This window comes from Cyclopterus lumpus, chromosome 16 (genome assembly GCF_009769545.1).
Source record: "Cyclopterus lumpus isolate fCycLum1 chromosome 16, fCycLum1.pri, whole genome shotgun sequence".
NCBI lineage: Eukaryota > Metazoa > Chordata > Actinopteri > Perciformes > Cyclopteridae > Cyclopterus > Cyclopterus lumpus.
In genome coordinates, this window is record NC_046981.1 from 7,658,229 (window position 1) to 7,673,415 (window position 15,187).

Below are 15,187 nucleotides of genomic sequence, written 5' to 3' on the forward strand. Positions count from 1 at the left end.
GCCCACCATTGTGAAAACACCAATCACGAGCGGTGACGCAAAGTATTATTTATCCTTCTGCACAATGTTAATTCCCCTTTTTATTTATATATATTTACTTTATTTATTTTACACCACTAGGAACAACAACTAATATCCATGTCAAAATAGTTGAATGAAGCCCCTACTGAAAGGGTTATGATCAAATTAAAACTGCAGACAGTTCACAGTACAACCAAATGTCTCAGACAACAAAAGGAGTAAGAGGAGTTACAGAGTAACGCAGTATTGGTTTAGACACGTCACCACGGCATTAATGGAACATCATTTTTCACACCACCACTATGGCATTTCAGAACATTTTTTTAACAGTTTCCCTCGCTCCTTTTTCTTTCCTGCTGAGTATAAAATACAAACAATCACTTTGGAGCATGAACATTAGCTGATGCAGTACATACTGTATGTTTGTATGCATATATCAAGATGATAGAGGAAAGCAAATAGAGAATTCAAGTCAGTAAATGGGATTGGCACTGTGACAGTAATGAGACAGGAATCTTCAGTGGTGGCACCTGGCCCAGTGCTGTGGTCCCTGGACGTGTCCACCGAGAGCACACATGGTAATCCAGCACAAACATTATGGCAAAATACAACACATTGCACTACTGTACAGTTTCTGCATCAATACTGTTGAGGACTGAGCTGGTCTATCCTAATGCTGCAAATCTCTTGTTGCTGTTTATACACCAGTATGACAACTTTCTTGCTTTATACAGTGATTTGAATAAATCCGTCCTATCATCAGAGAATAAGGCAGTTTATGGTATGGTAGAGAAATCATGCCACAACCACAGTGGACTGTTGAGAGAAAGGAAAATGCTTCTAGGATTAGATCATTCTGTTTTAACTCTGGGAATTCATCCAGCCTCCTTGCTGTTTGAATTAAACGATGAAACACAGCCATGGTGACCTTCCTTCATAATAAACCGGTCCATTTTGTAGCTCCGAATATTGTTTTCCTGCCACAGAAACCCTTAGCACGAAAGAGCTTTAGTCCGGAGGCAAAGAGGACCAAGAAAAGCACAACAAAATATCAAAAGAGATAAACATTACCAACAAGGAGGAAATCACAGCTGTACATTAAAGGTTCAAAGTTAGAACCTTGACCAAGTTATTTTTTTCTCTTCGTCTTTCTTTCCAATCCTTTCAATGCCAAGTCCATAGGTCCAAACATTAAGGTAGAGAGGTCACTGGGTGGCCTTAAATCGAATCTCCAGCAGAGGGAATACTGCCGCTGTGGTAAACATCTGGTTGCTATCTACCTTCAAAGCAGTCCAAGTACTCCAGGACAAGGTCATAGCAGAACCGATACTGGTCCTGAGGAAAAATGTAATGTTAAAAAGTGAAAACACATGAATAATCATAGACATATTCATGCCACTTGAAAACACAATATTGATTTACTTACCAAGGACTCAACCATGTTGGGTTTGCAGTTGCGTAGAGTTTTGACAGCATAGAAGATGTCCACCATGTTCTGGTACTGGATCATCTCAAGGAGGATGTTGCAGGCACAGAGGGTCCCACTGCGGCCACCACCGTTACTGCAGAGGGGGAGAAGTGTTTTCATTTAGTTTTTTTTAAACATTTGAATAAATATAAAGAATGGACAGAGATTAATGTTTCCCAGATAACAAAGCCGCATGACTTTGGTGACCCCATGACAAATCTGCTATTGCCACCATGAGATTGATATTGCTGTTTCTTTAATACTGTCAACTGTCAACAACTCCGAGTGAAATGTAAAGACTTTGGTCATCCCTGATCAGAATGTTAGCTTTGTTGTTGTCTGCTATGTTAGGAGGCGGATGTTCGCATTAAGCTTAAAGCACCACTTAGCCTAAAAACTGCCAGAGAGTGCAGTGCGGGGCGTATATTTCTGTCTGAACCAGACCAGAGTCCAGAAAGACGTATCCAAGCCCGAACCGAACAGGCATTCTCATTTTAATGTCCGACCAGAGCAGTTAATGTAAACTGAATATACTGAGTTCACGTAATACTGTCGCGTAATTGTTGCTAATTTGGTCGAAACAAATTCCGGCACTGAAAATAAGTGGCCTGACACGGACATTTTGACACATTATTTTCAATTTTAAGAAGTAGGCTGTCAATGAGGCTGGTTGAAACCTAAACCTGACCATCATTGGTAAATATGTGTCTAAACTCTACTGCTATTATGGCAGTAGACTAGTTTTTTAATTGGGATTCGTGAACTACCTTTGTCTTTGAAATGTGCCATATTAATAAGCTTTGCCTTCCATTAGACGCAGTGTAGTTTCAGACCTCGACTGTCATTGAGATGCAATCCCGATCTTATCGTATTGCATGAACTGAATATGTACAGCAAATTTCTATACAAATATATCTCAGTGTCCAATCGCAGCCTCCTAATATGTTAAAGTGGATTCTGGAAGACAATAATGCAGCATAAGCGCAGCAGAGTATGTGTAATCTGATAACCTTGTTTTTGTGCTCATGCTAACTCATGAAACATTTGATACTGTTCATACAGCATACGCACGCAATAGCTTGATGCAAAAATAGCGACATGAGAAAAGCTGTACAAAGGATAACATTTAGAAATAACAGCAGTGTGGCAATTCCTTGGAAATATTGTCTTGGTCATCATAAATGAAAGGCAATATCAATAAACCAGTGGAGGACAATCCACTTCCAACCTGTCTCTCCTGAGACAAATCCAGAGAAGGTGGGCATGGAAACGTCTGCAGCGTACACAAGCAATATTAAGGTAATCAATCGTCGTCAGTGCCTTTGCAGTCCTGAATTTACTGTAGTGAGAACCATCGCATTCTGTATTAAGCCATAATTGATTTGATCTCCATAATCTCTTTCCTGGTTGTCGTGGGTAACACTGTGTGACAGCGCTGAGTGATGTGCTTTTGGATGGGGGCGGTGGGGATGAACGTGTGATGGGTTCGCAATGAGCCGGACGGTCCATTCATATTCATCAGCCGGTGTGCGCTCCGGGGGAGCTTAGGACAACAGAGGGGCACACTGCACTACGCCACGGCACACTACATTACAACACAGTCTGATTTTCTACATTATGAATATACAATCATGGAAAAATACTTTGCACTGCATCTCATTGCACCAAAACCAGACAGAACGCCGCGGACACCGTGTCACTGTCTCATCAGACTGATCTGGTCATGATTTACCACGTTTTAACATTTTTGTGATTCTCTTCTCCGAGAACAAGATGTTGCACTTTTAAATGTCACTCTTCAACAGCAGTAATTCCAGTAAGAAAAAACGTATTTCTGCCTCGTCTCCTTTTCTTTTAATTCACAGCACATGATGCGTGTCGCTAACAGATTACTCACAGGCAGTGGACAACAGTGCGTCCTTCTCCACACTCCCTCTGCCACTTGTGCACTTGAGCCAGCAGGTTGAGGAAAGCCTTCTTCGAATCTGGAACATCTCGATACGCCGACCAGCGAAGGAACTGGAACTGACACACCACCAGCTGGCCCTCTTGGAGCTTGGGGATGCAACAGAAAACATTGAACACGTGGAATCTGGGTGTAGTCATACTGTGTGGCTGTGCGCGCATGTGCTCTCTATCTTGTTTGCGTTGTATTACATGTTCTGGTTGTTTCAGTGTTTCTGTGTGTGCCAGTTAACACCCGTGTTTGAGTTCTCCCCAGGCTGCGCGCTGGCGCACTCAGCTGTGCACACTCAGCAGACTGACTTTGAGATATATGGGTCTGCATGTGTAAGCGGGGCCCGCGCTGTGTTCGAGAGGGGTCCCTGTGTGTTCATAACCTTGTCCGACAGAATCTCACCTAATACTTAAGTACCAGTGGCAAACTGTAAGTCATGCAAATTGGGCTGGCAAAGACACCAATGATGCATGGAGGAATTGCCTGAGACGATGTGGGATTTACACTATGTACTTTCTTTTTTGTAAGACTCTCATCCCCACACATACATATGCTTACATTGCACTTGGGTTGACTTTTACTCCCTACCCTTGTATATCATTGTCACGCATACGAGTAAAACTCACTAAAGCCCTGAGAGAGGGGCAGTGAGAGGGAGAGGTGTGTGTTATTTCTGTGTGATTTGATTTCTCCCATGCTGTGTTAAGTTGCCCTCTCCTTGACAGTGGTGTGCATTTAGGAGAAGAAAAGGTGCCACGGGTAAAGGGGAATGACAAGGGCAGTCGAGAGAGGAGGTGGGGATGCCAATCAAGAACAGAAGTTCTAGGAAAGGCAAGTCGTGCTCCTTCTAATAGCAGCGAGGAAACGCCTCGCATACAAATTTCTTCAATAATTGGTTGACAGTGATTCTGAACAGTATGCATGAGCTTATGCAAATTTGGAGGCTTAAATCATACCTGCATACACACACACACACACACACACAGGCACGCACGCACACACACACACACACGCACACACACACACACTCAACGCAGTATCATGTGAGAAGCCAAAATTACTAATTCATACATATTCACACATCTGGAGCATGAAAGTTGAGAAAATACCACAGTGACATCCCCTGTGCGCCCTCCACCATGACAGAGCTGTCAGTGCGTTTATTAAACCTGTTTCATAACGTCTTCCTAATTCTATACATGGGAGATACCTAGAAAAAGTTTCTGACATGTTTATGAACAAATCAACCATGCAGCTAGAAAGGAGTATGCTGCAACTTAAAATATGGCATGCGTTTTGATGTAGAAAGTTCCCTCTTTAGTATGCTCACATGCACCTAAGAGACGGAAGAAGCCTATCTCGGTAATGACAAGAATAAATTGAAAGGGAGAGACTGACCTTTATTGCATGCATGTTAATGGCCTTTTCTTGCATGTTTTCCATGCAAAGTTGTTATAATATGTATCACTCTTGGGAACATCTTGTTCAATTTTCTGGACTGCTGAATACCAAAACAATGTCCCTTGTCGTATTTATGATACAGTCTATGAATATGTTTTTTTCCCCCTGAAGTGCCACTGTGCTCAGTACAAATCTCCAGGCTACATTTTAGCGTGTATTTATTTTAGAGGGTATTTATTTGACAACCCCCTCTGTCCCACGAGGGATACACTGGGGAAATGTCGATATGTGTATATGCAAAAGATATAGACATTGCAAGATAACTATGCACAGGCACAAACTGAAGAAATCTAGCATCAAGTGAAGCATTCAGCCTTTAAGTTAGCGCACACACAAGAAGTCATATATTAATTAAAATAAGAAATCATATATTAATTAAAATAAGAAATCATATATTAATTGAAATCATCATCTGAAGGTTTCCGGTACACAATATCTTTCCAGCCGAGTCTCTCGTGCTTTGACTTTGAGGACTTGTCTCAGGTGTTTTTTTATATGCACATTTCAGCTGGCAGCTCTAAATGCTCTGTAAGTAAAATGTCGCATCTGAATTACCGGTGAGGATCACAGCTAATGCATTTCTAATGAGGTTCAAGTTATCATTTTGTGAAATACAACTGAGTGGAACAACATGACCTGTGCAGGCCTTTTTTCCCCGAACTGCAGTGACTCACCCTCGTGACATTCTTGACCCGAAACAGACGAGTAATGACATCCTCATCTGCTGACATGGACAGAAACTCCACTTCCATGGGCCCGTACTGCTGTAAGCCAGGCTCCGGCCAGTACTGAACACAAGGCTACAGATAGAGGGGGAGGTTGGAGAGAGAGAGAGAGAGAGAGAGAGAGAGAGAGAGAGATTGATTAAATGTAACACATGCAGTACTCATTTTTCAGTATTTGTATGGCCAAAATATGTGTTTGCTCTAAAAACCCGTATTATTAGATTATCAAAGAGAGGAGAACTTTAAGAAGCTCAGTATGTGTGTGAAGGGGTGTGTGCATATATGCACGGGGATTCTGCATGAATGTACTGTACACAAAATATATCATACAATTCCAGATATATGCAGATGTACAGGTATAACCACAGCAAGGACAATTCATCATAGTAAGGTACGGTACTATACTGGTGTCAATAAGGGAAGCAGCAACAGCAGTGGGAGAGAGATGTAATGTGCTCTGAGAGATTGCAAGAGGGAGACAGAGTGCTCCAGTAACACACATTCACTTTATCACAGATTATATAGCAAGATCTTGCAATCAACAACTTAAAAAAGCGATAACTGAATTTTCAGGCAAGACCCAAAAGTAACTGCATTGCACTGGAAGCAAAGAGATGAAAAACATTTAACGGGGAGTGGATTAAAGTGAGAGTGAACAGGTGGTGCCTACAATTTATTTTCTATTTTTTATTTTATTTTCTGTTCTGTTACACAACAGCATGTAGAAAAGCCAACACAGCAACCCTAAATATGTACAGCTACAGTTGATAACTTAAATACAAATAACTTGTATTCATACTTACTCAAACTATACTGTCTATATCCTGACGGCATTTGCAAGATTCCACCACGCCCAAAGAAAAACAACCAATCAGAGCAGAGGAGTCTCTGACGTAGCTGTCAATCATTGCCTGTGAAGTTTGTGAACTCCAATCAAACTGTCAATCTATGCGCTGATCAAATATGAATCAAGACACTGTAACTGCATCGGCTATTGCTCGCCTCAAATGTTATCAGAATCATATTTCCGTGTACTATTTAGCTGTAAAAGCAGAACGAGAGTGATGCTTGGTTTTGGAATGTTTTCAACATGGCGGCCCAGTAACAAACTTTCTCATTTCACAGATTGTTTGTCTCAACTACAACTAGCAGAATATTTGGACAGTTTGATCAAATAGTTACTAACTGCATAAATATATATACTTTGTTCTATAGTTACAATGCCTGTTAAAGCACTTAAAGGTGATTTAGGTAATTAAGTTAATTCTCTTTTTTTATAAAGTAATCTAATAATGAAGGAACAGTCGTGCCACTGCTGCTACTGCTATTCAATATAATAACAATAAAAAAAATGACATGTAATGTAATGTCATTGTCAGAGCATTGTCAACGAAACACACAACATGTTAAGGAATGATTTTACAACAATCTAAAGGTAGAGATCTAAGGTCAAAAGATTCATAATTTAGAATAAGCACCTGCTTTTCTAAGGGTGTGATACAATGTAATACATATTTTACATGATTGATGTTTAATGTTTGACTAGGCAAAGCATGTAAATTAAGCACTTATGCCTAAAAACCCCAATTTTAATTTTGCATTAGCCATGATCTTGGATGCCTTTGGCATTTATGTAACTCACTAGTGATATATACACATATTAAATATACAGGTGGTAAAGTACTTGAACTTGTCCTTGTACCAGTTGTTAATAATGTATTTATGAAAGCTGTCGCCTAATGTTCTGTGCAGCATTTGAAATTATGGATTCAAAGATTCTTATTCAGAGTTTAAGTATCTCTAGAACTGTGCTTCATTGGTTTAGTTTGTCTACTGCAAATCATTGTGTCCGTCAATGGTCCTCCTCACAGGCGGTGACCCTCTGGTGTACCACAAGGGTCCATTTTGGGGCTAATCTTATTTACTCCTTCTATGTATTCCTCAGGCTACATTTTTAGACAGCATGACATTTCGTATTTCTTTCCATTATTATGCCGATCATATCAAGTCATACCTGTTCCAAGGTTGTTGAATTATTCATCAGCATTACTGTTTATCTGCCATTAAGGACTGGATGTCTGCCAGTCTCCTTCAGCTTAACTCCAACAAAATGGAGATTTTAAATTATTATTAAAGTTGTGCCAGCATTCAGAGTATGTTGTATCTTCTGCTACAAATCTGGGACTTACATTTCATCAGTCTGGAGCCCCATATTACTACAGTGGGCTTAATCAATTTTCCCCAACCTGAGAAATAGTTCAAGAATGAAATCATTCCTTTCACTTCATGACATTTGGGCTATTTTACATGCTTTCGTTTCATTCACGCTTAATTAATGATCTGTTCATCTCTCTTAAACAGGGAATTATAGGCTGGGTCAATTTGCAAACACTTTGAGGTATGAATCAATTTCCATGCTTAGAATAGACTTTTTAAGTGTTTTTCAGTATGGCACTGTATTATCTGGTCTTTCAACAGTCTTTAAAATCTTCCTTTAAAAATGACTTCATGGCCTTCCTCGTGTTCCTCTGAGTTTGTTTAGTTTTTCGATGTTGTGTTGTGCTCCTGCTTTTATTATTAAGTGTAAAAGAAAGAAGCAGGAATACTGTAGCACACAGAGAGAGAGACGTAAGCTCATGAGACAAAGTGGAACGTCAACAAAACATAAAACCCCTGAGAAGTGGCTGAAGGGTCATTCATGCAAGCCCGTTGTTCAGAAATGTAACTTGAGGAGGGGAAGGAAAAAGTGGGGCGGGAGTTATCTAGTCATGCCTTGAGATCAACCAAATAGCAAGAAGGAACTAATCCCAAGCGCAGTAAGAGACAGAAATAGTTAAGGCAGTGTCTGCCAGAATAAGTCTTCAGAAAAGTTCAGATAACCTGGAAGTAAAAACCTTCCACAGCAACCAGCGGCTCTTGTGTGAGTGTTCTCGTACATTTTTTCTACATCTCTTTTTCCTTTATAGTGTCGACAAAATCAATGGCAATAAAACAGTATATAACACTTTGACCGTACCCAGGCAGAGTTTGACTGGTTGAGCTGGTTGAGCATGACCACGGCTGTGCAGCCGTAGTCGAAGACAAGCCTCCAAAAGTCAGCCGTGGTGCCCGGCAGAGGGTGAGGGCTGACGATGAAAGCAGCCTGCCGATGGAAGCTGTCAGCGAGAGCAGCGTTGATGTAATTGTTGCTCTCCCCTTCTGTCGTAACCAAGAAGGCCAGAGCGCGATCGGGCGGCAGGACATCCATGCTGCGGTTCTTCTCTCGGTTTCTGGGCAACAGAGCAATGCTGCACTCTTCCACATCCAGGTGGGGAGTCACAGAGTTTAGCGTCTGCAAACGGGAATATTGGAGAGGTGAGATGAGAATCACAAACATGAGAGTGCGTGAGGAGGAGTGAAACACAGCGGAAGAGGAGGAGGAGGAGGAGGAAGAAGAAGAAGTAAATGAGACTGAAGGGAGAGAACGCAGAGAACGCCAAGAAAGCCAAAATATCAATAGAAAGAATCTAATGAACATCACATTAACAAACGGATTCAAATGAATGAAAGGAAAATATTGCATACCAATTTTCTTTGCTGAACTCTCTGTTCATTTAGCCGTTATTACATTAAACAACATGACAAAAAAATGTTTTATGATTAATACACAGCATCAATAATAGATCTGTGACTTGCCGAGCGGTACTGCCGGTTGGCTGTTTGCAGTCTGTGGGATGAGGCTTGCACAAATAATGTTATATGAATACGTTGACAAGATCAAAGTGAGGCATGAAATATTTTCCTTTATGAAGAACTAACAGTCTGTAATCAAAGTGTGAAAACACCTATGGTGTCACTTATTCTAAGAAATAAATATATTGTAATTCTCAAGTAAAGAATAAGAATACAACAGAAATTAAATTAGACATGAAAGGAGGGATCATGAGCATTTTCCAGTATTACTTTGAAATACTAAATCTGCAATCAATGCAGCTGCTGGTTGAGCAGTGGGGGGTGAGGAAGGTGGTTTTGGGGGCAGGTAAAGCATGTGGGAACACAGCTGGCTCTCTTCTCTCCTAATCAACATATAATAAAATGGTCTGAGACTGCATCCCTACAACCCAAAAAAGGACTTCACACAGAATCAAAAGGGAAAAGAAATGGATGCATTATTATTACTATTGCTTTATTATTATTGGTGTTAGTAGTAGTAAAAGTACATCAGTAGTGTAGTGTAATGAAATTCCTTATCAGTGCTACAATTATTAGTACTGTAGTAGTAGTACTGCAGGATTATATTGGTGTTACTAAAAGAAACAGTAGCAGCAGAAATACTAATGCCATTAATGTAAAGTAAATAATTTCATTCATATTTTTTTATAAATTGCATCGTAAATGCATATTCATTGTGTTGACTGTGTAATTCTGCATACATGTTTTGGCCGCATATTTTACCAAAATGAATATGTGCTTAGAAGGTTGCTCCCGTTCACGATGACGCCATCCAGCTAAAGACTGACCTGAAACTCCTCCCGCAGCTGAGAGGAGTTACTCTGGGAATCCACTCGCAGCATCTCTTTGTAAGTGACCGCGAACTCGTTCACCAAGATGGCGGTCTCTCCGCACAGACAGGCCTCCAAGATGGCATCATGGATAAAGATATACTGCTCCTGAAAAGACAACAGGCAACATAATTAAGTGCCGAGTGTGGGCAGCATATGCACATGTTGTTGCAAACAGCGAAACAGACAAAGGAAGGCGGGTTAAGACAGAAAGAGATTAACATCATATGTAGATGTGAATAAATAATCAAACAATAAGAAGAGTGATCTGTCACTTTGTTCTGAATTAAACATGTGCTATAATGTCGGTGGTGTATATAAGCTGTTGGGGAATTAATCAATGTCTCTAAGTCAACAAACACATGCGTGGTGCATTTAATTAGAGCAGCCCTGCAAATAACTACAAATGTAATAAACAGATATGTCAATGTCGGATTTACATAATAAGGGTTAACATTGCATATTGTCTGCACATCTAAAGAACAGCAAGTGCCGACACAACACATTGAGAGACAATGCAATTCTCAAAAAATATTGCAATGACCTTTACATGAGTCGCAGAGGGGCAATATGATAATACACCCCCACCCCACACTCTTTGAATTTCCAAACAACAGGGGGTAAACTGAGAATAAATAAATAAAAAATATAACTCTCCCAATGTTTTTCAGTGGAGACACATGAGATATTTGATAAATGTGAAGTAGTTTCTTAGCTGCGCAGTTGACCTCACCTCGGTCTGGATCATGTTGATGCGTCGAGAGCAGAGGGTTTTGACACAGTTGTAAATATCCACCACGCCTTCACACTCCGCCATGTCCAACATGACGTCCAGCACGATGTAGCAGCCGGTGCGGCCCGCCCCCACACTGGCACACAAAGGACAAGTTTCACCATGTGCAGAATTGAAGCATTACATCACCAATAAACTTTTGAGTTAATAAATTGTCAGGAGTCAGTATGTCCCCTAAGAAGTACAAGTTATTAGCACCACATGATTTAAAGGTCAGTTACAACATACAAGTGAGGGTCATGCCACAGATGGAGTTTGCTAATGCAGGGTACGCACTACGAGAGGATCAAGCCAATTTCTGGACCCAATTCACAATAGTCAGCAAAGCCCAGATTGTTTGATGGTTTGATTGTTTGATTATCTTATTATTTCTAATGGTGTGAGGTATTTTAAAAATGTTTCTACGTCCCCGATCTGCTCGTAAGCATCCTGGCTAGACCGCGTGGGGTCTCTCACTGTTAAAGGTCTATTAGGTCTTATATACACTCACATGAACTAAAAGTCTGCACAATGCTAACTCTATGTCAATCAAGCAAGCGGAAGGTAGGATTAAAACATACACACCTTCATTCTCTGCTCAGGTAGATTTTACTCCACTATACTTTCCTTTAGAAATTGCTGCTATATTAATGTGTCTGAATGTGCAGCTGAAAGCTATCACTAGCGGTGAAAACTAGGCTACACTGCACTTACTGCTACCGTGCTAGGTATTATCATAGTCTTATCCAATGAGCAGTGTGTTGGAGTAAGGTTTGCGGGTTTGCGGGCGACTATGGGTCAGTGGTTAGCATGCCCGTCTTTCAATCAAGGGGTTGGCAGTTCAATCCCCGCCCTAGTCGATGTGTCCTTGAGCAAGACACTTAACCCTGCATTGCTCCCCGTAGATGTGTCTACGGTATAAAGTGTCTTTGAGTATCTTGAAAAGCACTATATAAATTAAATGGATTATTATTATTACATATTTGCATGAAATGCTTGAAATTCATTTGTGTTCACTTTTACAAAATGTTGTTTTAAGCTAGAACTTCTACAAGTTAATAAACTCCACCAATACAAAATTCAGTGAAAGTAAATCTAAAACACGATACAAAAGTCCCGTATTTATTTAGCAATCTGGGTGTTTCCAATCACCAATGTTTTTGCATTTCTTTATATTTAAGTCAGGATAACATTTGAATCACAGGTATAAGGCATTTGTTTGTAAAAGATTAAAAAACCTTCCACCTACCCTAGTTTGTGTTGAAATGTTTTAGTAGCTAGGCTATGAATGAGTGCCTTACCAAAGCTAACGGCTGCCTTTGGCAATCATGTGACTCTCACTCTGCACATCACAGTGGTCATGAATCTCCCAAAGGAGAATACTATCAATTACTAAAACTACTAGCAGTTACTAAAACTACATCACATTTACTTTTTAACAAGAGTTATAACACGACGGGTTACAGCTGCTGCTAAGCAGCACACTACCTGCAGTGGACCACCACAGGGCCCGCGTCAGGAGGCGTGGAGGCTTTCACTCTTCGTATAAAAGCCAACAATCCGGTGGCGTGATATGGCACCCCATGCTCAGGCCAGGATGTGAAGTGGAACTGACGCACCTCATGCTTGGTTGAGTAGCCTCTCTGTAAACAAAAATGCAGTACAAAATAGCATCATATGTCAAGCCCTACATTTAACCATAATCACCTCAAGGCCTTTATTTCATCCAAGTCGGGCACCCACCCATTAACAGACATCCGTGATAGATGTGAGTTTCCGGTTCAGTGTGAGGACATTATTACGTTACATTACATTACGTAGGGTGCTAGGTCTTCTAGGACAGTTAGGCCTGTGGGCATCACATGCTAGTAGCAGCTGCAGTGTGACAGACACACGAAAAGGGATTACTGAGACTCTCTGAGCTCGGGGAGGGCTGGGAGTTTTACTCCTCTCTACTGGGAGGCTGCTGCAGTCACACAGCAATTTCTTCCTCTGTACAGAGATGACAAAGTAAAGCGACGCAAAGCAAAGATTTGTTGAAGACAGAAATCCCAAAAAAGAAAGGGAAAAAAGCGATGAAAAAAACAAGCTGTCACCGGCTCCTAAATTCGTGCCGATTTAAATAAGCAGCAGCATGTGCCCATGGAGAGCAAATGTGACAGTGTGATGATAATGCTGTGTCTGTGTGCCACTGTCACTCCAGCGTGGCTCTGAGCCCCTCCAAAGCCAGTAGATTGACAGGAAGAAGAGCATCGGGGGCACAGGATACTGTAACAGCTATGTTGGAAAGACGGCAGGGGCATTCACATAGCTACTGGTGTTAGTTCCTCTTAATTTAACATGTAGCCCTCATACGCATATCAGTAAAGTTTATAATCCTGTCTATTAATGCACTGCTTCTCATTCTAAGAAGTACTAATACACGCTAACGATGCCGACGCAAACAAGGGTAGACAAAATGTCAATCTCAGATAGACTTACTCTCTCTAAGGCAAAGGTGCGAACGGTGTATTCAGCCAGTGTCTCCGTCTTGAGCAGAGTGATTTGGATGTCACCATACATCTCGCTGTCGTCAGGCCAGTATTTACAGCATTTCACCTGTTTCAAAATAACGAAGCCACTGAGTTAAACCTCTTGGTAAACATTCCTGAAAAAAGCACTTGCGAAATTGAAGCTGGTATAACATATTCGTTGATTGATATCCATTTTCTTGAGAGCAGAAATTCAATACTGGTTCAACGTCATTAATCAAAGGACAGTAAATCTCCTAATCTTAAGAATAAACAAAAAAAAGGCTCAAAACGATTTTCATTAAAACATCCATCCATTCATTTCACATAAACCTTTCTCAACAGGAAGAAAATGTGTTATTTGAGAGAGATCCAATGTTCCCCAATGTAACCTTCTCAGACTTAAAGTGCCCAATTTTCAAAATCGTCTCTTCTTGAAGAGTCATTTCCCTGAATCTGCCACTCTTTATGACACATTTCTATATATATATATATATATATATATATATATATATATATATATATATATATATATATATATATATATATATATATATATATATAAGGTTATACCAAATAAATGACTTCCATGAAATGTGCTGCAAGGCCATTCTCTGCTAGTGAACGATGCTGTTGGAGTGTTTTAGGTTACTTCATTTCTACTGACAATGTTAACTTCAATAAACAGCCTCATTTTACCATCAATCCAACCACCAACTAGACGGTTAAACTGTTGAACAAATAGCACTATATGAGTAACGGATGCAGGTTTAAGTTGGGGTTCATTGGATGACTCTAAGTGTCACCCTTAAACCCTTCCTTATGCTATTTGTGTTGTCCTTTCAAACATATTTTAAATGTAAGTATAAAATTAAGCATTAAATTGTAATAAAGAATATATACATTTTAACACTTCATTTAACGGCAAAAGAGATCATTACATGCATCATTAAAATCCATAAATATGAAGTGATTGGTTTGTTGATTTAACTATAGCAAATTAATACGTGTAACATTCAATGAATTGAAAATGTACAGGGGTTACACTTCGAATGCTGGGGAAACGCAAAATCATTCTTCTGCAGATATTTCATCTTGGAGGTCAAAGAAAAAAAAGCATAATCGTTGGACGCATAATAGACAGGAGGTCGGCAATCTTCTTCACAGAGCCCAGGCACACAGGAGGTAATTTTCTTTTATTTAATGAAGGTGTTATTCACCTTGGATTCAATCACAAGGATCAGTCCTCATTTGTTGACTAGTTCACATAATTATTGGATTGGAGAACCAAATTGCATGGTGGGCTACCCTTGCCTCAACTGAAAAGGATAAGATGCTGAGAGCAGTTTTCATACACAACATGAACTGTATCTGCTAATAAACCTGTGTTATTATGCAGTGTATATTCAAGGACAGCAGCCCTAGATATGTGGCTGAGCTATTTGTATCCCTTGCATGTATTTTACATTATATTGACTAATTAGATGATGTGACTTAAATTTCTCTACAACAACATCGCAATCTCATGATGTTGTCTAAACAGACAAATAAGGGATAATCCATGTCTCAATCCTTTACAATGTGTCGGTTCAATGTACTCTACAGTGCACAGAGGCTGTGTGCAGCCTGGTTTAAAGTCTGGCTTACAATTAATACCGCCAAGAGAATACGGTAGAGAAAGTTAAAGACGCTGTTTGACATTTTGGGAAATATGCTTATTAAACAGCGTAGA

At 40.2% G+C, this 15,187-nt stretch overlaps 1 protein-coding gene across 3 annotated transcripts in view; it reads right to left on the minus strand.

The window, feature by feature from the left end:
• Positions 1 to 380: 380 nt before the first annotated feature.
• ptprub (protein tyrosine phosphatase receptor type Ub) overlaps positions 381 to 15,187 on the minus strand; it is a 134,050-nt gene continuing 119,243 nt past the window's right edge. For all 3 annotated transcript variants that reach the window (XM_034553345.1, XM_034553346.1, XM_034553347.1), the window contains 9 exons: positions 13,427 to 13,543; positions 12,434 to 12,588; positions 10,907 to 11,042; positions 10,132 to 10,281; positions 8,649 to 8,963; positions 5,582 to 5,707; positions 3,387 to 3,544; positions 1,448 to 1,583; positions 381 to 1,356 (listed from right to left, as the gene is read on the minus strand). In XM_034553345.1, coding sequence (XP_034409236.1) covers positions 1,294 to 1,356; positions 1,448 to 1,583; positions 3,387 to 3,544; positions 5,582 to 5,707; positions 8,649 to 8,963; positions 10,132 to 10,281; positions 10,907 to 11,042; positions 12,434 to 12,588; positions 13,427 to 13,543 — 1,356 coding nt within the window. In that variant the 3' untranslated portion in view covers positions 381 to 1,293. The remainder of the gene's footprint in view (positions 1,357 to 1,447; positions 1,584 to 3,386; positions 3,545 to 5,581; positions 5,708 to 8,648; positions 8,964 to 10,131; positions 10,282 to 10,906; positions 11,043 to 12,433; positions 12,589 to 13,426; positions 13,544 to 15,187) is intronic.